Source organism: Diplotaxodon limnothrissa, linkage group LG19 (assembly GCF_057381915.1).
Source record: "Diplotaxodon limnothrissa isolate DT_005_m linkage group LG19, D_limnothrissa_male_GT1.1, whole genome shotgun sequence".
Lineage (NCBI taxonomy): Eukaryota > Metazoa > Chordata > Actinopteri > Cichliformes > Cichlidae > Diplotaxodon > Diplotaxodon limnothrissa.
Window position 1 is genome coordinate 18,884,038 of NC_140614.1, and position 22,932 is coordinate 18,906,969.

Here is a 22,932-nt window from a genome sequence, read left to right on the forward strand (position 1 = left end):
CAGAACATAATTACACACTGAATTAGACGAGCTTTGTGCAACATCTGTTGTTTCTGCAGTTTCATGCAGTAAAACAGCAGTTTTACAGAGGCTGGTGGATTAGAATTTCAGCTTTTTATCTTTATTTATTTTGGCTTTCATTTTTCTAAATGTCCAATTTTTTCATGTAAATTGAAGTCTAATCTTACATATCTCATCCTTTTGTTTTTCAGAATGTTGCCTCCCTTCATCTGTGTATTTTTTATTATCATTATTATTATTATTCATTTCACAGGTTTTCTTCCTAATAGTTACAATTTTCATATCAGAAAATGTCGGATTTATTCCTACTTTTGCCTGTGCCTTTAAATATATATCTTTTAGAAACCTCCTTTTCCCAGTTTGTTTATTTATTTATTTATTTATTTTCCATCTTTAGAATATTTTAGGATTTTTGAATTTTATTATTAGCTGACAGTTAACTTTTTGTATAGCTTTATTTATTTATAGTATCTGTTTTTTTCCTTTGTATTTATTTATTATATATGTTCTTATTCTTTGCAAAGCACTTTAGCACTCTTTCCAATAACCTTACTATTTCTGTTGTTACCTTTATTTAATATGCCACAGTAGTAAATCAGTACCTAACTATTGAATTTTTAGACCCATAGATTTAAAAGTAACGCATTGAGAAAAAAGGATAAGAAAAATACAGCTGTCCTTGTGCGTCTTCTTATGTGTGCTCTAAATACATTTTTTATGAAATACACAGAATGAGCAGAATACCAGAGGGACACACAGTTGACGCAGTTCTTTAACAATAGAGCAGATATCATATGTTTCTCATCTGCAGCGGCTGGTTTCCATGACCCACTTGGAGACTCAAACTATATGCACATTAGATCATTGTTCTTTATTCTGTCTTAATTTAAAACAAATGCGCTACACTTATCATGTCCGCATGCTCAGAGGGTCGCTGACTGTTTATGTACATTTCAATTAGGTCTAATCTTTGGGTCCTGCTGCTGCAGTCGCTGGATAAAAATCACTGTCCCCTGAAGATGCACTGTAAATATAATGATGATGAACTTTCCATGGAAACCATTTGTGATGATTGAAAGCCATACTGTCAGACTCTGTTTTTTCCTTCTGTTCTTGGCCTCCTAGCTCAGCCAACACATAATAGAACCTGGACATTAGGAAGGGTTTTCTGATTACCACTGTCTCTGTAGAAGCACTCTGCGCACATTACGTCATAGAGCTGGATTTCTGCTGCGTTTGCTGTACAATGAAAACAGGACTAATAGGAGTGTTTAGAGTCTTATGAAGGTACAGATGTACAGTGTCTCCTTCCTGTTCTTTTCATAGAGCGCTGATAGAAAGACAAGGTGTTCCTGTTGTGGCTCAGACTGTTAAAGAATTGAATTAACCAGAAATGAGACAAGTCTTAAGTGAGAGTTAGATCTTAACGTAAATCCGGCTAGCTTGTAATGAGACGCTGATGATTCTAGCAGGCCGTCCACACATTTCTGTGATCTGGACCAAATGGAGACACCTCAGTGAGTGAGAAAGTGCAGTAGGAACATAAAATTCACCCAAAAATAATTGTGAAAGCTCCTAGCTTCTTCTCTTTGCTGGCATTTCACCTCTAAAATTTGTTGAAGCAGCAACAACAGTCACAACACATTCAAACCTCTGTGGTTTGTCTGCACTTGGAGCACGGAAAAGAAAAATGAGGTAAGTTGGCCTGAGGACCGTGTGATCTCATTACCCCACAAATTCTGTGAGCACAACATAATATGATGTTATATCACCCTTAGATATTCCTGGAATGCTGCTTTTTTACAAGAGTCGACCGGAGTGCATTTCCCCTCAAGATCCCCTCATGCTGATTTGTAGAGTTTGGCTCTTGTAGCGCACGTCTAAGTTGGTTTTAATCAGGACTTTCCAAAAATAAAGAAACAGCATTCCTAACTGTCCCACGATTAATCTCACATGAGTTAGTGTCCTGTGTACGAATGTCTTTGGTTAGAACGGATAAGTCCACAGATTTAACGGGGGGTGCAGGGATTATTGGAAATCATGGTGGCATTTTGGATTTTCCAAGGAACAGTTGGAAAACAGTTGGTAACAGAGAGGAAAACAACAACTTGTTTTTCGCCTTCTTAATAAAACAGAAAAAAAATAGAGTGAATTCCAGTCACCATGATACATGCAGCACTTATAAATAATAAATAGCTCCCAGTCATTTAATGTCTACATACAAGTTTAGCTTTTTGTGTTAAACTAAGAGAAATAAAGTTTTTACAACAGATTTATTATCATGTAATAGCATGAAAAATAACAGTGCGCTAATTGTAAGATTTTTCTCTAATACCAATATAATCTGTACTGATCTCATTGTGTTATTTAAGGAGGCAACAGAAAAAAATCACAGTTGACTGACTAAGATTGCAGTGTCAGTATTTAAGGTCAGGATGTGAACGTCACTAAAGAGGAGCTCTACCAGAACCTGACTAAAGAGCAGGCAGACTACTGTCTGTCACACATGAAGCCCTACCTCGACAGCAAGGGCCGCGAGCTGCCGTCAGCTTTCGACTTTGTCGAATTCACTCGCTCGCTCTTTGTCAACTGATCCTTTCCCCTTTCCCCAAGTAATCCAAACCATGCAGTGACATATTAACGTTATCTTGTGGATGGGCTCTTCTCAAGGATTTTCTTAGGTCGAGTTTGGTCCGATTTTGGTGTCTTCTTTCTGCCATATGATGACAATTGCCTCTGCCCATCAGGAATCTCAACAAGAACTTTTATTCAGAACTATTTAACCTACAAATAAACATCCTTCCTTTGCTAATGTGTTTATATTAGTCTAACCATAGCTTTGTAGTTAGACTCCAGGTGCATTTGGACACAGAGATGGTGCATAATGGTTACCACACAGATGCTTCTGGGTCATTTCACTCCTTTAGGAACCTTCCTGAGAATAAAATTTACAATCCAGCCTTTCTAATTCAATCGCATTTTCAGAAGGAGACCAAATCAACGCTCTCTGCTGTGTTGTGTTTTATCCCCTTGGTGGAAGTGCAGTATTTAAAGCAGATGTGTACAGCTTTAATAAAAACTTGAGCAGTGAGCAGGAAGTTCAACATCATGTTTCCTGATGTGCGATGCACTGCTGAGGTTGAGCAGCGAGGGGTGGGGTATATCCGCTATGTAATCTTGACATGTTCAGAACTGCTGTTTATATTTGTGTTTATGTTCTCGCTAATCATCAAATGCCGCGATAATCAGCCATATCAGTAGAGCTCTGTAGCGCACATCTGGCTCCCAGACTGGAGTAGAGTACCGGTGAATGTGGGAACATGTTCACATTTGTGTGAATGTGAGAGTGAATGAATAGTGGTATTGTAAAGCGCTTTGGGTGCCTTCAAAAGCGCTATATAAATACAATCCATTATTATCCATTATTATTTGCACAGCAGGACCTGGCATGAGTGCTCAAGTTAGATGATGTTTTTTACCGTGGAGCTGCTGATATACACAGTGTTTCTGATTCATAAAATAAAGCACACTGTGCATCTCAGTGCTGATTTTTATTCTCTCTCTTTCAGGCCCCAAGCTGTCAATGGGAAAACAAGAGGCCTTTGAGATCTTCATAAGAGACCATGAAGACCACCTAACCATTGAAGACAACAAGAGTCTGCTGAAACAGAGGTTAATGACTAGTAGAACAAAATATTATCCTGATAATGCCCAAATTAAGGCAGACTACTTCAATGTATAAGCAGTACCACAAAGTTCAGCATTTCAAGGATATCGTTTTCTTCTCGGGCACCTCTTTCTCTAACACCAGGAATCAGTCTGAGTGGTCACATGAATGTGGTTAACAAAGTCACGTTCACTCAGGAAAATGATTCTTTGCCCTCATAAACACGGAGCAATAGTTTTGAGTAAAATTCAAATTACATATACAGGGAGTAGGGATGGGTACCGGTGTCCGGTGCCATGATGGCACCGGTTCTGACATAAACGGTAGTAACCAGACCGAAAAGCAGCGCACATTTCGGTGCTTTTTTTTCCTGAGCTGTGATACACTTCTAGCCAATCATTTTACGTTTCCGAGGATAGTAGGCGGGGCCAGGTACGTACGTTCTTTTATGCAGAGCTACAGATTAAAAATGCCCAAAGGCGAAGCGGTCAAAAGTCTGGCTGTACTTCACAGCAAAATATGCAAACTCAGCAGCCTGCAACAAGTGCTTTAAGCTGATACTGTGATACTGTCAAAGGAGGTAACACCTCGAATCCGATGAAACACCTGGCGACGCATAGCGGGTTTTTTTTTTAAAAGCCGAGAAATGCGCCGTATTTGATGGCAGCAGCAGCCGTTCTTCTCTGCGTGAGTAGCTTAATGTTGTTCGTGTGTAATTTACGTTGAGTAGGCTAACCACGTTATTACATTAATGCATGTAAGGTGAACTAGCAAACATCATCATAGCTACATGCGGCTGTCTTCTTGTTTGATGGCAGATACTCCCTTCACCCTGGCCAAAAAGGCTAAAATGACCAAAGAAAAAGAGGGAAACAGCTAAACATGAGAGGTTTTTGGACAACGTTTGTGTTTTTTACATTGTTTAAGCACTGCTTCCAGCCAAGAGTGATACCATATATGCCCCATAGCTGCAGAAAAGGCTAACATTGTTATCTTTTTACAAAAAACCAGCTGAATATGAGAGGTTTTTGGACCAATTTTGTGTTCTCCATTCTTTAAGCACCGGTTTGAGCACCGTTTGAGCACCGGCACCGTTTCAAAAGTACCGATTTGGCACCGGTATCAGATAAAACCTAAACGATACCCATCCCTAACAGGGAGTGCAGAATTATTAGGCAAGTTGTATTTTTGAGGAATAATTTTATTATTGAACAACAACCATGTTCTCAATGAACCCAAAAAACTCATTAATATCAAAGCTGAATGTTTTTGGAAGTAGTTTTTAGTTTGTTTTTAGTTAGTTAGTTATTTTAGGGGGATATCTGTGTGTGCAGGTGACTATTACTGTGCAGAATTATTAGGCAACTTAACAAAAAACAAATATATACCCATTTCAATTATTTATTTTTACCAGTGAAACCAATATTACATCTCCACATTCACAAATATACATTTCTGACATTCAAAAACAAAACAAAAATAAATCAGCGACCAATATAGCCACCTTTCTTTGCAAGGACACTCAAAAGCCTGCCATCCATGGATTCTGTCAGTGTTTTGATCTGTTCACCATCAACATTGCGTGCAGCAGCAACCACAGCCTCCCAGACACTGTTCAGAGAGGTGTACTGTTTTCCCTCCTTGTAAATCTCACATTTGATGATGGACCACAGGTTCTCAATGGGGTTCAGATCAGGTGAACAAGGTGGCCATGTCATTAGTTTTTCTTCTTTTATACCCTTTCTTGCCAGCCACGCTGTGGAGTACTTGGACGCGTGTGATGGAGCATTGTCCTGCATGAAAATCATGTTTTTCTTGAAGGATGCAGACTTCTTCCTGTACCACTGCTTGAAGAAGGTGTCTTCCAGAAACTGGCAGTAGGACTGGGAGTTGAGCTTGACTCCATCCTCAACCCGAAAAGGCCCCACAAGCTCATCTTTGATGATACCAGCCCAAACCAGTACTCCACCTCCACCTTGCTGGCGTCTGAGTCGGACTGGAGCTCTCTGCCCTTTACCAATCCAGCCACGGGCCCATCCATCTGGCCCATCAAGACTCACTCTCATTTCATCAGTCCATAAAACCTTAGAGAAATCAGTCTTGAGATATTTCTTGGCCCAGTCTTGACGTTTCAGCTTGTGTGTCTTGTTCAGTGGTGGTCGTCTTTCAGCCTTTCTTACCTTGGCCATGTCTCTGAGTATTGCACACCTTGTGCTTTTGGGCACTCCAGTGATGTTGCAGCTCTGAAATATGGCCAAACTGGTGGCAAGTGGCATCTTGGCAGCTGCATGCTTGACTTTTCTCAGCTCATGGGCAGTTATTTTGCGCCTTGGTTTTTCCACACGCTTCTTGAGACCCTGTTGACTATTTTGAATGAAACGCTTGATTGTTCGATGATCACGCTTCAGAAGCTTTGCAATTTTGAGACTGCTGCATCCCTCTGCAAGATATCTCACTATTTTTGACTTTTCTGAGCCTGTCAAGTCCTTCTTTTGACCCATTTTGCCAAAGGAAAGGACGTTGCCTAATAATTATGCACACCTGATATAGGGTGTTGATGTCATTAGACCACACCCCTTCTCATTACAGAGATGCACATCACCTAATATGCTTAATTGGTAGTAGGCTTTCGAGCCTATACAGCTTGGAGTAAGACAACATGCATGAAGAGGATGATGTGGACAAAATACTCATTTGCCTAATAATTCTGCACTCCCTGTATATACAGTAATGGACTTCTATACATTTTACATCAGATTAAAACTTTGGGTGTAAGATTCAGATAATTATTTATTAAAAGCTAGACATTTTAAATGAGAATAAGAAAGAAAAGTATGTCTTTGTGCCCCCCTTTTCCCTGCCCTATCGGCCCCCCTGGCTAAACTTGGCTAGATCCGCCCCTGCACAGTTACCAGCCGTCAGCTGCGTAGAAAAAGATCCTGGTCCAGAAAGTAATATTAAATAAATTCTAACAACAGCTTATCAAGGTTAAACATTCTGCTGATGTTCAGCCACTGGTTTCCTCTTTCTGGCGCAAAGTGGGCCAAAAACAAAGAAGAGAGACGGACTTGGACAGAAAAGCCGATCAGCTGATCATTAATCAGTTTCATGACTGAAGTAGCAACAGGAGAGGGAGGGAGAGAGAAGAGGCAGTTGCTCCATATATTGGTTGTTAAGCTTAACGTGGGAATGCTTTACAAACATTCAGATATTAACTTACACACTTGCTTTACTTCTCTCTGGGATCACTTCCTCGGAGATGAAATGCCGGTTTGGTAGGAGGCTCCAAATACACACAACCGCTCTATCACATGAGCACACTGCTCCGACGTGCTATGGTTATGGGCCGAGTTATGCTGTGTCGCAAGTTTTGTGAGGTGCTTTATTGATATTTAATGGATCGGGTTACATTTTTTATTTCTCTCCGATATCCGATCCAGTAATTTACGTCAGTATCGGACTGATACGTAATATCGGATCGGTCCATCTCTAGTAAAGACACATTATTGTTGTATTGTTTTTCAGTGGATTTTCTATCCTTAAGAGATGCCAGACATTTCCACAATCCAGATGTATAAACAGCACAACAGGCCAGAGGAAGCATATGTAAATGTGATTTTGGGGGTGAACTTTGCTTTTAATTCTTTGATTCTTTTGAACAGATCAGCAGAGGCCCGGAAACTTGGAGAGGAACTGAATGAAGCCAGAAACAGAATCAGTAAGTTTTCTCATTCTTTTTGAAAAACACATTGCACTCAAGAGCTGCGTAATGTTCAGGTGCGCAGTCTTCTGTCATAGAATAGAATAGAGCCCTCTATTCAAAAGAAAGATATAAATAGTAAAGACATCATCAGGAATTAATAGCAAACAGAAGAGAGGGATATATACAAAACAAGAGAAAGGCACACATCGGAGAGCAAATTGCTGGGAAGCAGTGCAAAAGGACTTGATCATCCTAATGGAAACTGAGATACAGTTGATAAGACGCTCCATTGAGTTCTGTGGTGTGTTCTTCTGTGTTTACTTTACCACACATCAGCAGCAGAAGAGCTAACATAGCATGAAGCAAGCTAAGACCAAAGAGCGAGCAGTTTGGAGGTTCAATAGGCGACAATAATGCAGTTTTATTTTTCTTGGATTTGTTGTCTTGTGTCTTTACTTTTGAATATTTCCCAATTTAGTTATTTTGGCCAGTTATTTTAACAAGTTCCATATTAATACATTTGAAACAGCCTGAAGATTTCCACATTTGGATTTCCGGTTACTGAAGATTCCAACCTGTGCTTTTTACTTGGCTGTCACTCTTGTGCTGTTCTGTGTGATATCCATAACGGGTAAACTTGGCATTGGCTTAGGCCAAAGCTTAGTGGTTCTAAGCCTTATGTTGTTAGTCTGGGACTATATTCACTACACAATGTGTGTCTTCTAAATGCCCACAAGTGACCCAAAGTGAAGATTAGACAGAGACTGTCTCATTTGCACTTTGTTTCTTATTTCCAAGTAAATATTTTTATTTCTGGATTCTAATTGAGTCATAATTCAAAATAATTCTTATGTATTGTAAACTTGGTTTATGAGTTCATTCTCTGCCTGAAACAAGCTGAACTAGGAGTCTGTCATACTTCCATGTAACACGACATTCTATGACACAAGATGAGGCTTCCATTAAGAACAACGCTCTGAGAATGCAGAGCCTTTTGAGGAACTGAGCTAAAAGAATTACGTTAAATAGCAACAGACATCTGAAAACATTCCAGTGATAACTTTCTTGATGTTGGCTAGATGCACTGAGTCTTCTTCTTCGTCTTCTTCGTCTTCTTCTTCGTCTTCTTCTTCTTCACTCACTATGTGTTTATACACCTCTCTGCATTTAACTATTAGTTATTACTGATCTCTCCTTTTTTTTTCTTTTGTTACTTTTGCGTTTCTTTATTTTTTGCTTTTTTTTTCCATTTCAGTTTTGTGCAGGTAAAAAAAACCCTTCATTTTAAAAACTCCTAGAGCTGTTCCATACAGAAAAAAAAAGGAAAAGCAGAGAAGGTGCACTTTAATATAGAAATCATAAAAGATGCCTTGTTAGAAGCTCAGTATTGTGTCATAACCTGCTGCTGTTTACAGAAACACTAAAAGCCGAGTCCTGTCGCCGCTGGCAGTGAGTTTAAATGATATTAATGTTTGGTTGAACTTTCCAGTAAACTCAGAGCAGTTAAAATGTGTTTTTATCTGGTTTGCGTTTACTACTGCAAGCTACATTTATAAATTTCCCTGCTCTGTCTGTGGCTCATTTCACATGCCGTTGAAATGGATAGGTTTACACCAACGCCTGGCATCAGCGCTGCCTCCGAGCACGCTCAGTGGTTTAGTAGCATTTGCCCGTTAGCACCACACATGCCAGTGTACACTTATCACCCTCTGAATTCATTTTTTTTGTCTTTAGCCTTCACTGCATGAGGTGCTGACACAGACGAATCTGTCACATGTCATGCAGAAATCAACCCTGACAGCATGCAGATTATTAACTCTTTAAATGTGTTCTGCAGACCGCACAGTGAGGCTGAAGCGAGGAAAAACTGGATTTTTACTAATTTATCCACATTCCTCATCTTAGTCAAACATCTCAATGCTGTCAAAGCTTATTACATTTTTAGGTGCACAGAGCTGCATTCTTCCTGGATGAGAGATGGTGTTTTTAGTGGCTGGAGAGTGGCTCGCTGTGTTTTAATGCCATCTTGGAGGGTTTGCTCGGAAACTTTACACCACCTGTGTCTCATGGTTAAAGGAGAACATGGAAACTTTTAGGATAATATGAGGTGCTTTTTTCTAAAGGACCCAACTTGAGGGTTAGAGGAAGCATCAGTCTCTAGTTTATGCTGTATTTCTTGGCCTCACTATGACTCTAGAGATCAGTCCTACTGCAGAGACGCATTCTGAAACCATAGGTCGAAAGAAGAGATTTCTATTTAGAAAGTCACAGATGCACATCTTCTGTAGCAGGAGTATGAGACTGATGTGATTCTGAGCTCCCACTAAAGCAATTTGTGTGAAGTGGCGAGAATGAGAATCAGTACCTCAAAGTCTGAGACCGTGGTTTCATGGCTCCAGAAGGCTAAGCTTTTGATACACCTGTCAATCTATGTTTCAGTCATCATCGGTACTTGAGATCTGAGCAGTAGTCAGGAAAGTGAGCTCATGAATGCAGGTTTACACATAGGGTGAACAGTTTGGACATCAGGATGGAGCTCAGAATAAAGCTATTGCTCTTCTGTTTCTTTGGAGGTTTTCTGAGCATTCCCAATTTGGAAAGGGAGAAATTATATATGTTATCTGGATTGGGAAATTCTTGGAGGAACCAGAACATTTTGTTAGGGAGATGGACGTCTGGAATATCCTGTTTAGTCTGTTCCCAATGCTACGCTGCTATAGATACTGTATGTGCAGATTTGACCTAGATCAGTAAAACCACTGTATAAGAACGTAGATTCTGAACATTCTTATTTATTTGAATTTACTGTAGAAGAACCCCAGCTGTCATAGTCCGGGAGTGTTGGTTTTGGTTTTTGTTGGATTTTTCTTGGATTACTGTATTGATTTCTTTTATTCTACCAGATTGCAAGCTTTTCTGTGACATCTTTGAGTCTTTTCATTCTTTGTTTTACTTCATAGTTATTCTGGTGATGCCTTTCAGTTTTCCTGTGTTTTGTTTTATGTCTCAGTTTTGTGTTTCTGTTTTCTGCAGCACAGTAATACTTTGCCGTATTTTTACAAGGCAGCTACAGTTCCAAATGCATGTTTGTGGAGGCAGGAGGTTGTCCTAAATCAAAATCAATAGCGCTTTCTGAATATTCAAGTGGTTTGGTTATATATTTATTCCTGAGAAAAATTTCTAAATTCCAGATTTCTTATATAATGTTCCTAGAAACACACACCTGTTTTTACACCAGTTTTGGTGGGGCAGTTCTGTTGTTTCTTACTTTGTTGAGGAATTTGGGCCAAGCATGTGACACCGTCTTTGGTATCACTTTGATTTCACCTTCGCTGAAGTGACCCACAGATGCAGGAAAAATGAGTATGGAGCCGGAGATGTGCCACACTTTTTAGAACAAATACCAGAAGAGAAATATTGTAGTCTTTGTTAACATGAGCTGCATTTTACTGCGCTGACTGTTTCTGTGATTAATTCCTGTGCTATTAGCCGTATATTAAAGTGGTTTATAAAAAGTCCATAGTTTAGGTCAAAGCCTCAGTCAACAGCAGCATGAACCCAGCTGTCCTACAAAAATGGAGAATGTTTAGTGCAGCTCTCTGTTTAATAGAAACAAATCTTGCTTCCTGTGTTCTTGCGGTTCTTTATTTGTCTTGTGAATTTTAAACATTTACCAGATTACTTGTGGATATTATTCTTCATCTACACATAGGTCAGATGCTGGAAAGCTGGGCTGCAAGTATGGTGCTCAAATCTCACCTCACTTTGGTATTTATGTGGCATATCACATTCAACCTCCCGGCCACAAAAATCACCAAATATTTATTGAGGCTTGTAGCTTGAAACCAGCCTTTAAAGTCGACAGCACGTCTACTGACGGTGGTGTGGGGGGGAAACCCTGTGTGGTTTGGAAGAGTTTTTGGTGTTGAGCTCACAATCTTGTCCTGGATGGAGAATAGAAGCACTGAAGTCTGCACCCCACCTTTACTTGACAAATATCCTGGATTTTTGTTGTTGTTTTTTTGGTCTGTTTTGGGACTTGAACTGGCTTTTGTGACCAAAAAGTTTTGATTCTTTTTTATTTCTCTGATCATTGCTGGGACAGGTAAAAAAGTAAATCTGTTGTACATTAAACCTTTTGAAACCAGAGTCATATTGGGTATATGGTGTCTCCTCCCTCCCACTGATACCCTGCAGATCCTGAAGAAATAAGAGATATTTGTCCCTTGGCCAGTATTCAGTCTTTTACTGTAAACACAGTTCACACAGTCACTATTGAACATTTTCTATCTCAAACTTTGGCTGCATTTATGGTAGGTGTGGTATGGTATTTACCGGTAGTTGTTTAGGTTATTTGTCTAATCCTGGTCAAAATCATTGAATCAGATTGTCTGATTCAGGCACAGACTGTACATAAAAGTTAGATGTAGCAGTGGTGCTGTCACCTATTGTGTTGTTTTGGAGCTTTTTACCTGTTGCTTTCTTGTTTTTTGATTGTTTTTGTTTTTTGTGTTTGAGCCAGAAGTGACCATGTTTGAATGGGACACTGGTTAGCTTGGATGGCTACATGCAGTTCAGTTTAATTCAATTCCATTCAATTCTATTTATATAGCGCCAGATCACAACAACAGTCACCTCAAGGTGTTTTATGTAGTAAGGTAAGACCCTATAATAATACAGAGAAAACAGTCAAAACCCAAATAATCATATGACACCCAATGAGCAAGAGCTTTGGCGACAAAGGGAAGGAAAAACTCCCTTTTAATGGAAGACGCCTCCGGCAGAACCAGGCTCAGGGAGGGACGGCCATCTGCCGTGACCGGGTGAGCGGAGGAAGGCAGGAGACAAGGACATGGATCTATAGACAGTAACTTTACCAACTAAAACTGGAGCATACTTAACATATTTCTTGGATTGTCTGTAAATGAGCCATATTTTTGTCCGACAGCTGCATTAAAAGTATTCAGAAAGGTGTCAAAAACACTGGCTGCGTTAGAATCTACGTCCCTAATAATACAAACTTTATTCCTTAAAAGAATTTAAACAAGTAAGTTTTTTTTTAAAAAGTTTGTTCTAGGCTGCAAAGATGGTTAGTTCAGCTTTAAAGTTTGATTTGTACCATAGGAGTCAATACAGTACTCACTTTTGTAGCCCACCTCAAGTGGACATTAGAAGTACTGCAGTTTTTGTAGTTTATTTTTCAAACCCATTTTAAAGAGATCGTTGCTTGGGTGCAGTCCATGAGCCTTTAAGAGAGATGTGTGACGAGTTTACACAGAAGATATTTGGAAAATTTATGGCTAAATAAAAGGGTGGGGCCATGCAGGGGCTTCGGGCGAATATAACAGATCTGTTAAAGAATACTTTGGCCATGACCATGTACGGATCAGAGTGAACACAAAAGCCAACCAAAAAAAAAAGAAGTGCTTTTTATGTTGCCTTCACGTGCTCCCTGCCCCTTTTTTGTACCCTGTCATCATAGCGTGGTCATGGCATAAATATTTTTTAATCCTTTTATGTTATTATGAAAGGGGTTGTGGGTCATGTTTGAGAGAGCTGTGTCTGTTAGTGAAGTTTCAGGCTGCCCACCTCACCACAACGCGAAGCCACAGGGCGTCTCAGTACAACTACATTTTCAGCTATCCACACACAACCCAGCTTCATACTCCATAGGCATTTGGAAAAACACTGTCATCATGGGCACACTGTGTCAGGGCTGCTCATTTGTAATGTTTCACATCATCCATTCATGTCTCTGCTGTCTACTGAAACCCTCAGAAAAGTGGTCCTGGAAGACGAGCTGGTTACACGGGCACTTTGCAAACAGATTTAAAGTATTCCACAGGAGAAAGCCGAGCAAGAGCTCTAATCCAACCATTTTGTGGCGTCATGTGAGGTGTTACAGAAACCCACCCCCCTCCTCCCCCCCACATACTTCATCTGGATTTCCCATTTTCTGATTTCCACTTGAGATAGGGTTGTATTATACAAAGAGCTGCAGCACAGCAGCGTCTATAAGTGAATGACACCTGTGGGACTTTAATGGAAACACCACAGAAGATACTGCCATTCAACACTGCTTTTATCTCGTAGCCTGGCTCTGATCTAAACATGAAATAAACATGAAATTGTATCCTGTGTTCGTCTTATGGCAAAAGCATCCCTGGACATTTTTTGTCCCTTTACTTACAACTGTCTTCTACTACCGAAGCGGTTTATTAGCAATTTCTCCAACAATGTAATTAAACACTTCAGTTCAGCAACAGTAAATGACTTGCCCATATGTAAAGACTGCACTATAGCCACGAGAATCAACATTCACCCGAATGCCTCCTTCTTGTTGCTTCTTTGCTTACTGAAGACTTCATTTAGAGGACTATGGAAGTTTATAAATCAGCACCATCTTGACTATTGTTCTGTTTTGATTTATTTCCTGCAGTACTGTATAGTAGATAATCATAATAAACTTGGGAAAATTTTCAACTTATGAGGTCATTGTATATAGAAGTAATCCCTGTGAGGCCTCATACTCCTCCAAACACTGTTTCACAGTTTTTTTTTTCTATTCTTGGCTCGATATGATGATGATGATGATGATCATATAGATATTAGGCAGAGGATGAACTGAGGGGCTGTACTCACGCACTTTATAAGATAAATAAGGTAAATATGAATTATTCTGAATTGTAAGTCATGCAAAGCCAGTCTAGTAGAGTTCAAGAGTAAAAATAAGAAGTTAGAAATGTGCAGAAAAGGTTAATCATCTGGAAATAAATCATAGGTTCAAATGTCTAAGAAGAATAGAGTTTGACAGGCCAACTCCAGAGGGAGCTTTAGGATTTGCGTGAGATTGTTGATTACAGTTGAATTACAAAAACGAAGTGTGAGATTTGAAAGAACTGTTATGGATAGAAGTTTAGCTGGTGCCACTCTCAATCCTAGGTAAATTGGGAGAGAGCTTTCGGAATGTCTTACCAAATCAAACATGCCGATCATCAAGAGTAATGTTTGAAATAATGTTTTTTCTTCTGGGTTATAATGAGGACTCCCTGTATTAGGCAGCACATGGGTTTTAACCGTTTTGCATTGCAGGGGTTTTAAGTAGGTGAATGACAATCCAAAATGTTTCTTCATAAACAATGTCATGCATTTACTTGCTTGACTTTTATGAAATCATGTGGAACCAGGCGACTTTTTTTAAGTTATGAAGCCCAGTGGCCTTGGAGATTGATGTGCTTTGAGTCTCTTGATGGAAATTAAAAAGTTTTGTCGTCGTTCTCCTTCTCTCAGCTGAACTGAAGAAGCAGCTGGATGTGCGGAGGAGACAGAGAGCCGCTTATGGTAAAAATTATTTATAACTTCTGCCCACACCAACATCTAAACAACAAACATGTGAAGCAATTAAAATTCACCACATTTCTGCACATTTCTTGCCTTTGCATTGGGATTGCAGCTTGAGGAAGTATCAGGTCTTTTTATTATCATCTTTTTGATATTGAACTCTTCTCAAAACAGGATGATAAACGCTGAGCACATTGTGGCCCCTTTTCAACTGTTACTGGTGGCCACTTCAAAGCTTTTGCAGCAAGCCTCAGTGAATGAAAGCTTACTGGCCAAAGACTGGGCGGCTCAGGCTCTAAGACGCCTTCATTTGCTCCATTCTGACTGTTTTGATCAGTGAGATAAAACCTTTGATGGGGAAACCTGGTTCTAAAGCATGCAAACACCTCCCACCCAAAGGCTTTTCTTGTTATTTGGAGATCCGCATCAGAGAGCTCTTCACAGCAGCCTGGTTTCCATTATCCGAGGCCAAAAGTTTAAATGCTTTCTTTGAAGCCAATGGACTCATGACACACACAAATTCTCAGCTTCTAATCTTGCACTTGTCATTTTATATAAAACATGACCATGTTTCTTTTTTGTTTTTAACTCCTTTGTCCTCTCTGCAACCTATCAATTCTACACCACAGGTGTCATGGAAAGTCACACAGGGTCTGAGGAGGAGTTTGACCCAGCTGAAGAAAACCTCTGCAAGCACATTGAGGAAGAAAAAAAAGGGTGAATTTGTAGTGCTTTTTAATGAATTACTATGGCAGACCCTGCTTGCATTGACTGGATACAGCAGATCCTTCGTAACGTGGATAAAAGTTGAATTCAGTACCGTTAATTTCTCCTGTCAGTTACAAGAGCATCGTTGGCCGTCTAAAAGCGCTGAGGACCGAGATTGAGCATCTGCAGCTGTTGTTGGAGAGGTCAAAGGTCAAGCTCCAGAAGGACTTCCATAAGTGGTGGAGCCAGGAAGCTTCCAGTCTGCAGGTGGCTGAGCTTACCTTCCTCTACCTATCCATGTGACAACACCACATAAAGCATCTGGGAGCCTGATGTAAAGTCCAGGGAAGAGTGTTAAAGACGTGTTTGACATTAGCCTTGTCTCTGGCTTTTTGTCTTTCTGTTTATGGATGTCTTCTTTCGTTTGTTTTCTGAATGCAGGGCTCTGTGGTCGTGTAAGTTGATATGCATCTGTCTTTGACTTGTGGGGCCTTTATGGCACCAGTGTGACCCTTGCAGCCTCTGTTCAACATCATGCTCAGTCGGTCCTGGGGGGAAGATATGTAGGAGGCAAATACACACAAAGACATTTTCATGGAACTCTTTGTGACCCAAACAAGAGCCTGGAAAGCAGCTTAGAGGAACAGCAACAGATGATGGACAGTCCCAGCAGATAGCATTAACAGGAACAAAATGTCACACAGTGGAGGCAGCCAGCTAAACATAGTGGAGAACAGTTGCCATAACGCTATAAATATTGCATAAATCTTAGTAGCTAAAGATTTAGCTATTGAAATTGTTGGCTAACAGTCTTTAACAGACATGTGAAGAATAAAGTTTCCATACAGCTATGTACTGCTTCCATAGGAATTCAGAGGCTAAATAGCTGATAATCCAATTCACTAATTAATTATCAGGATGTGTGAGCAGGTTTATAAAAGCAGGAGCCTTGGCATTTTGCCGTCTGGAGCATTCAGATGTGTGTCGGGACAATGCCACAGTGTTCGCAGAAGTGGACATCCCAGGAAATTCACCCCAGGTCCGGAGCACTCAGCGCTCAGCAGAACTGTAAAAACACCCAAGAGCTACATCTCAGTCAAATGTGAGACCATCTGTCTCACAGCTAAAGCTTGGTTCAAACTGGGTCACAGAACAGGACAACGATCCCAAGCACAGCAGCAAATCTGCAACAGAACGGCTGAAAAAGAAAAAGCATCGCGGTGTTGCGATGGTCCAGTCAAAGTCACAGTGAAAAAGTTCACAGTATAGATACTAGAAAAAATTCAAATATAGTTCATTCAGTTGTACCTTTAACCAACTTTTGAGCTTTTACCGTATGATGTGTAAGTACTTTACCAGTATCTACATGGCTATATCTGTCTGTGATCTCTGTGGGTAATAAGAGATAAGTCTTGTGCAAAAGTTTAAAGAGAGAAAAGCTGATAAAATTTCATGTCTAAAACCAAGTTAGACTTGTCTCTCCACTTGCACGCTTTCCTCAGCCTTGATGGCTGTCATGTGGTTGGTTTCGGAAACCAACTGCATAGAAGATGTTAGGCACCAACATGTGATGAGCAGACGTCGCTGGCTGCCGCTCTTTGGTTTTGATCTTATGAATGGAGAAGAATATCTCATTCACATCTGAGAAAAGTTTGGAAATGTGTCACTGAGTGACGAATGGGAAGCAGAGGAAATCCAACAGACGGGCCTTACACATGCAGTTTGAGTCCACAAAGCAGGACGTCCTTTTTCGTGCCTGTATATATTCATCAGCTTTGTTCACACGTTTATTGTTCTGCACACATGTGATCGCTTAAACTTTGTGTTATGACAAAGCCAGAAGACACAAAATACCTAAGGTTGTCTGGTCCTTTTAAAGAGAACTATGGCCACATTGCATTTAACTGTTACCAGGCTGGCATGATGTTGTTTGTAGAGAAGTGGTACAGAAATATTTCAGTAAATTAACTTTTCATTATTTGTAACCAGGAGTCTGAGTCAGAGGCTGCAGCCCAAAGTCACACTGGGACACTGAACAGGACCATACAGCCATCTACACCTCGAGCTCCGGGATTTGGGTGAGATTGCTTTTTGCCCAGCCTTGCAAAAGATGTAATAAAGGTCTGACCAGTTGGCTGGTATGCACTCTTAATATTAACTGTGTATTAAATAGACATTTTTAGCTTCTATTCAGCTCATACACGTATAAAAACTAGCGAAGTTATAATGAGAACCACTCTCTTTTTACTGATTTATTAATAATATTATAGTTTCCTTTTCATTTCCGTGCCTGAACACTTGATTTTTAGCCAGCAACCTGCAGCTTGTTTCTATAAAACCTTTTTTTACTTTAATAAATAGCAAACAATTGCTGGAACAATGTTAAATCAATAAAACAATGTTTTTATGTGAAAGATACAAACAATACTAAAAGACCTAAACTTCATCACAAATGTTGAAAATGATTAAAGAAATTATTAACCACCATTTTTTATAAGGAATATAGTACAAGAACTAGAAAAATGGAGCTGAGAATATGGCAGCTTTAGTTTTAACTCAGTGAACTTTGCAGAAACTCCATTAACAAAATGTTGCTACAAACTATTTTTGTGTTGTAGCGCCCTCTGGTGGTTGGCTCATGTACATGCATACATTTCCTACAGATGATATAATGTTCTGTGGTATTTTGTTGTCAGTCTTCATGAAATACTCTTCTAATTTTAATTAGGGCTCCTGCTCTCAGCAGTACTGTGAGAGACTCGCCAGCAGGCCGACACCTGAATCCAGATCCTTCTATCTCTGCTCAGGAGCTCAGGTCAGCTACGCTTCACTGATCCTCTCATTTATTTGCTCTGGGTACTGATGGGTTATACTGCATGTAGCCATACGATATGTAACACTATATATATATACACATACACTGATTCTTTGAATTTCAGAAGTTTTACCCTTGAAAGCAAACCTCCAGGACCAGCTGTGCCAGCGTGGCAGAATAACCCTGTGAACAGGAAGGTGACAGACTTCACCCCTTCTTCTGAGTGGAAGTATGTGAATCAGTGGCCTGGAACAAAGGTTGACAAATATTACAATCAAAAGAGGAGTTTTAAACTATTTCTGGCCAAAATAATCCTTTGGAACAACATATTTAAGCCCTACAGTGTCAGTGACACAGCCTTGTTAAGTATAACTTTGTATACATGTTACTAAAAAATATTTTTTCTTTTGTCACATGTAGCTACGTGGGGGTTTTTATGATCATTATCGTGTGCCCTTTAACTTTGAATCTTTATTATTAACTTCAATCTTTATTATGTTTTTAGTTTTGATGACATCGTTGAACTAATACTTACAAATAAAATGCTTACATTTCTTAAATCCAGGAGATCCTGTGAGATTTAATACAGATTAATGAACATAATTATGGGGGTGCATGTATTTTATTGTTTCACTTGTAAAGAATAAAGTGACAGAGCTTTATTTCCAGTATATTCTCAGAGTTCTGCCATTTAACATGTTCAGAGGAACTATTGACTTCACTCATATCTCTTTAGAAATAAGAGACATCACAGTCCTTGTATTGTCTATTGTTTATTTTTTACATTTTTAAAACAAACTGAAAGTTCTTTGGATTTATTGTCGACATTTTGAAGCACTTAAATCTGTATATAGACGTGTAGATTTTATAGATTTGCAGTGTTGTTTTTTTTCAGTCATGAGCACGGCTATGATTTTTTATATCTTTGTGAAGTAATGTCTACAAACTGTGCTAACAAATCAAACAGGCCTCACTGCTGCCTGAGCTACCTTTTTACGATCACAGTTAAACACTCGTGCTTTTGTTCCACCAGCAGAGACTGCATTGTTACCTGTTTCTTATAAACCTCTGGATTACGAATAGTCAAGAATAACAGGACTGCTGGGTTGTTAAAGCAATGAATGATGATGGCTGCCTGTCACAGTAACTATTCATACATTTCAGGACCCTCACCTCTGCCACAGTCTCATCCTCTATTCCGCTGACTGGAGACCAGCAAACTGATGCTGACATCCTGGCTTTTATCAGGGCTAGGCAGAATCTCGTCAGCAGGGCAGGTGACACACACAGATACACACATGCAAAAAACGCACCTTAAGCACAGTATGCATTATGCATTCAACACCGCCCTCTGCTGGCCTGACAATAAAGTTTAGCTTCTTTCAGGACTTTTCGTAGCTTTCTTTATCCTCGTTTTCTGTCCACTGAGGGAATAAAGAGACTTGTTGCTTCCACTTCTCTGTCACAGTGTTGCATTATGGTCACAGACAGCATACATATATGGTGGACACTCCTTTCACAAAGCCCTGAGGTTTATTACAAACCTTACTTACCAGCTTACATTCACTACAACTTAGGGAGCTAGTCTTACTGAGCGAATTTGAGGTTGAATTAATTCAATAATTGCTTGAACATTAATATTGAATACAGTATTTTTGCTGTATGGATTCATGTGTATTACTTGAATGCTCTCTCTCTTGGTCACGACACTGTTGCAAAAAGATTTTTAATCTCAGGAGTTATCAGGAAAATAACTGCTGACTTTCTTCTTGCTTGTTTTCTTGCTTTATTAGTTTATTAAACTGTTTTTCTTCGTCTTTTCTTCCATCATTATAGCTTTCGCCACTAAATGTTTACTAAGTTCTTTCCTCAACTTTATTTGGGCACTACCAGTGTCAATTTTTACTCTTTCTATATTTATGTATACGTCTTCCCAAAACACCTTCCAAGACACTAGTGCGTTCTGGGAAGTGTAGTAACACTAGCAAAGGCATTTGAACATCGCCACACAATAGCTTATTCTAACTTTTTCTTTGTTTTCTGAATTTCAGGCAAACATCAGCAGTGATGTGTTTCAAGTTTGACCTCCACGTGTCACGGCGAGTGAGATGAGCCGTGTGGAAAATAAAGGAGGATCCAAACGCAGGCACTTGGTAAAGGTGTGATGGTGGTTTATTAAACACAAAATAAAAATGGACAAAAGGCGAACCGAACAAAGACTAAACTATACTGGGAACAAACTGAGTACAGAACACGAACCTGAACATGAACGAGAGCGAGCAGAAACCGATTGACAGCAGGGAAACACACAGATGAAGCAGGGTGGATACACAGACGAACCAGCAACTACAAACACAGAAGACACGACTTAAATACACTCAAAGAATCACGGGGAGATTACACACAGGTGGGAGACACAGCTCGGAGTCATTAACGAGACGAGAGGTAAAACTGAACACACTCACATGAGACGCAGACCTTCACAATAAAACAGGAACAAGAAACCATCACACTAAGACGCAGACTCGACATTGAGAGACAGACAGAAAATGACACATGGAACTAGACATATACTAAGCAGACACAACCGAAGAACAAATCCTAAACACAAACAGAAACATGAAACTCTAATAATAAACATCATAATCATCATCATTAACACAACAAGAGAACAAGAAAACAATCCCTGATGCAAAATTAAACCAAAATATAATAAACTCAAAATACTGGGTGGAAACTGACCCAGAACCGTGACACCACGTCTACCAGTTGAAATAATTACTCATGACCCGGTACATGGGTACTAGGCTTCTCCAAGAAATACAACACACACACGCACACACACTATGCCTGCTGTCAAATGTGCACACTCAGTTACTGGCTTCTTCCTGGTAATGACGTGATATAATGGTCATGAGTGGAAATCACAGCCTGCTCCGACTGTTTGACAAATTTTGTCTCAAGATATCAGAAGAAGGAGCGGCCAGTCGGAAGCCGGCTCCTCCAGTTTGTGGAAGTAATGAATCATAACTGTAAATGATGCAGAAACAAATAACTTTCATATTTCCATCTAATTTTACTTTATTCAAAAGGGGTGTAAAAGTGTATAATATCAGGACATTTCCTATTTAAAATGTACAAAAAAAATGAAGCAGAATTGTGCGATGCTATGACACACACTACTGCTGTTCTTACTTCTGAGTTTCTTGTTTTGTGTATTAGTTTTAAACTCTCCACTCTGCCTGCCTTGTGATTTAAAATCCACAGATCATAGCTGTTGATGCACAAAGCTCATTTTCTTTTGCCATTTATATTAGTAATAAATCTTTTTTCATGAGTGCTTCCTTATTTCTCTTTGATAATATGTAATAGGTGTAACAGTGGCTTTTTTTCACTTTGGAATTTAACTGGAAAAGTGGAAAACCACTGTCAACTATAGTTCTAACAGCTGTACTGAAAAAATTAGAGTATCTCTTAGGTCTCCCTGAAATTTGAAGATGATCTGTATGAGATCATATAAGCAAAAACAGTTTTTGTGCAGCAGATTTAAAATTACATCAGGCATTCACTCGGACCCTCAGATAGTCTCTCAGTCTTGTTCTCTAAAACTTAAAGACTTATGAGAGCCCGATTCTCCTGCAGAGATGTTTGCTGCTGTTGCGTCATTTCCTGGCGACACTCTCGTTGGACAGCATTGAACGAGATCTACCTGTTCTGGACCATGATAACAGTATTCTGGCTGATTGGAGCTGGAGCGGACCTGGCTTATCGAAGAACAAAAAAAGCGGTTACAGCTGTTCAAAACCCCACAAGGTTGGCCAACACGATTGACCATGGTCAAGCCGTGAGTACTCAGACTGTGTTTACTGAACGCAATATTGATAAGATCTTGGAGAAGCTCACGGCTCTGCATCGGGAATTGAGAGACCTGATGACCAGTGATGGACATTTAGACCAAATGCGAAATTGGAATGCAGTTGTTAATTTGAACCCAAATAACCATCTCCTTCATGCAGCTACTCAAGACTGTCAAGGCCAAGACTGCCCAAAACAACAAATTTCCCTGATAACAGGACTGTGTTTTGACTATCTGCTCCTATACTTCAAGGTCACCTGCATCACCTGGAGGACTGTTGACTTTTGCTTAACCGGGTGAAAGGACACTCTTTCAAGTTGAACACTGGTTACACACACACACACACACACACACACACACACACACACACACACACACACACACACAAATCTCTCATGTACACAGACACACACTCACCCCCCTCCCCCCCTCCAAATGCCTCCGAACCTTTACTCCCATCCAAATTAGGCAGGCAGATCTGTCCAGCACTGGAAGACTGGCAGCAGGACTGGGCTGCTGTCTACATGGGTTGACTCCTGAGCCCCTCCTTCCCTTTGCACCTAAAGCCACCTGTGTCTGTATTCACCTGTCACTAAGGAAGCCACACCTCTAATTAATGTAAACTTTAGGCCTTAACATGTTAACAGGCTGTAAACATATCCATTTCTGCTATGAAGTTTGACATTAACATAGGAGTTACTTTTGGAGCCAGCACCAAGTGGACGCTACAGGAACTGCAGCTGATCTGAGCTGCTGTTCAGGGAAATGATGCCAGCATGCACTGTGCCAAAGGTAAAGAAACACCCATGGAGAAGTGTCCA

The 22,932-nt window shown here is 39.9% G+C and overlaps 1 protein-coding gene across 1 annotated transcript in view; it reads left to right on the forward strand.

The window, feature by feature from the left end:
• kif6 (kinesin family member 6) overlaps positions 1-22,392 on the forward strand; it is a 76,992-nt gene extending 54,600 nt beyond the window's left edge. The window contains exons 14-24 of the mRNA XM_085342468.1: positions 3,591-3,693; positions 7,351-7,406; positions 14,682-14,732; positions 15,362-15,449; positions 15,572-15,707; positions 17,430-17,518; positions 18,169-18,255; positions 18,380-18,484; positions 19,420-19,532; positions 21,948-22,193; positions 22,364-22,392. Coding sequence (XP_085198594.1) covers positions 3,591-3,693; positions 7,351-7,406; positions 14,682-14,732; positions 15,362-15,449; positions 15,572-15,707; positions 17,430-17,518; positions 18,169-18,255; positions 18,380-18,484; positions 19,420-19,532; positions 21,948-22,193; positions 22,364-22,392 — 1,103 coding nt within the window. The remainder of the gene's footprint in view (positions 1-3,590; positions 3,694-7,350; positions 7,407-14,681; positions 14,733-15,361; positions 15,450-15,571; positions 15,708-17,429; positions 17,519-18,168; positions 18,256-18,379; positions 18,485-19,419; positions 19,533-21,947; positions 22,194-22,363) is intronic.
• The last annotated feature ends 540 nt before the right edge of the window (positions 22,393-22,932 follow it).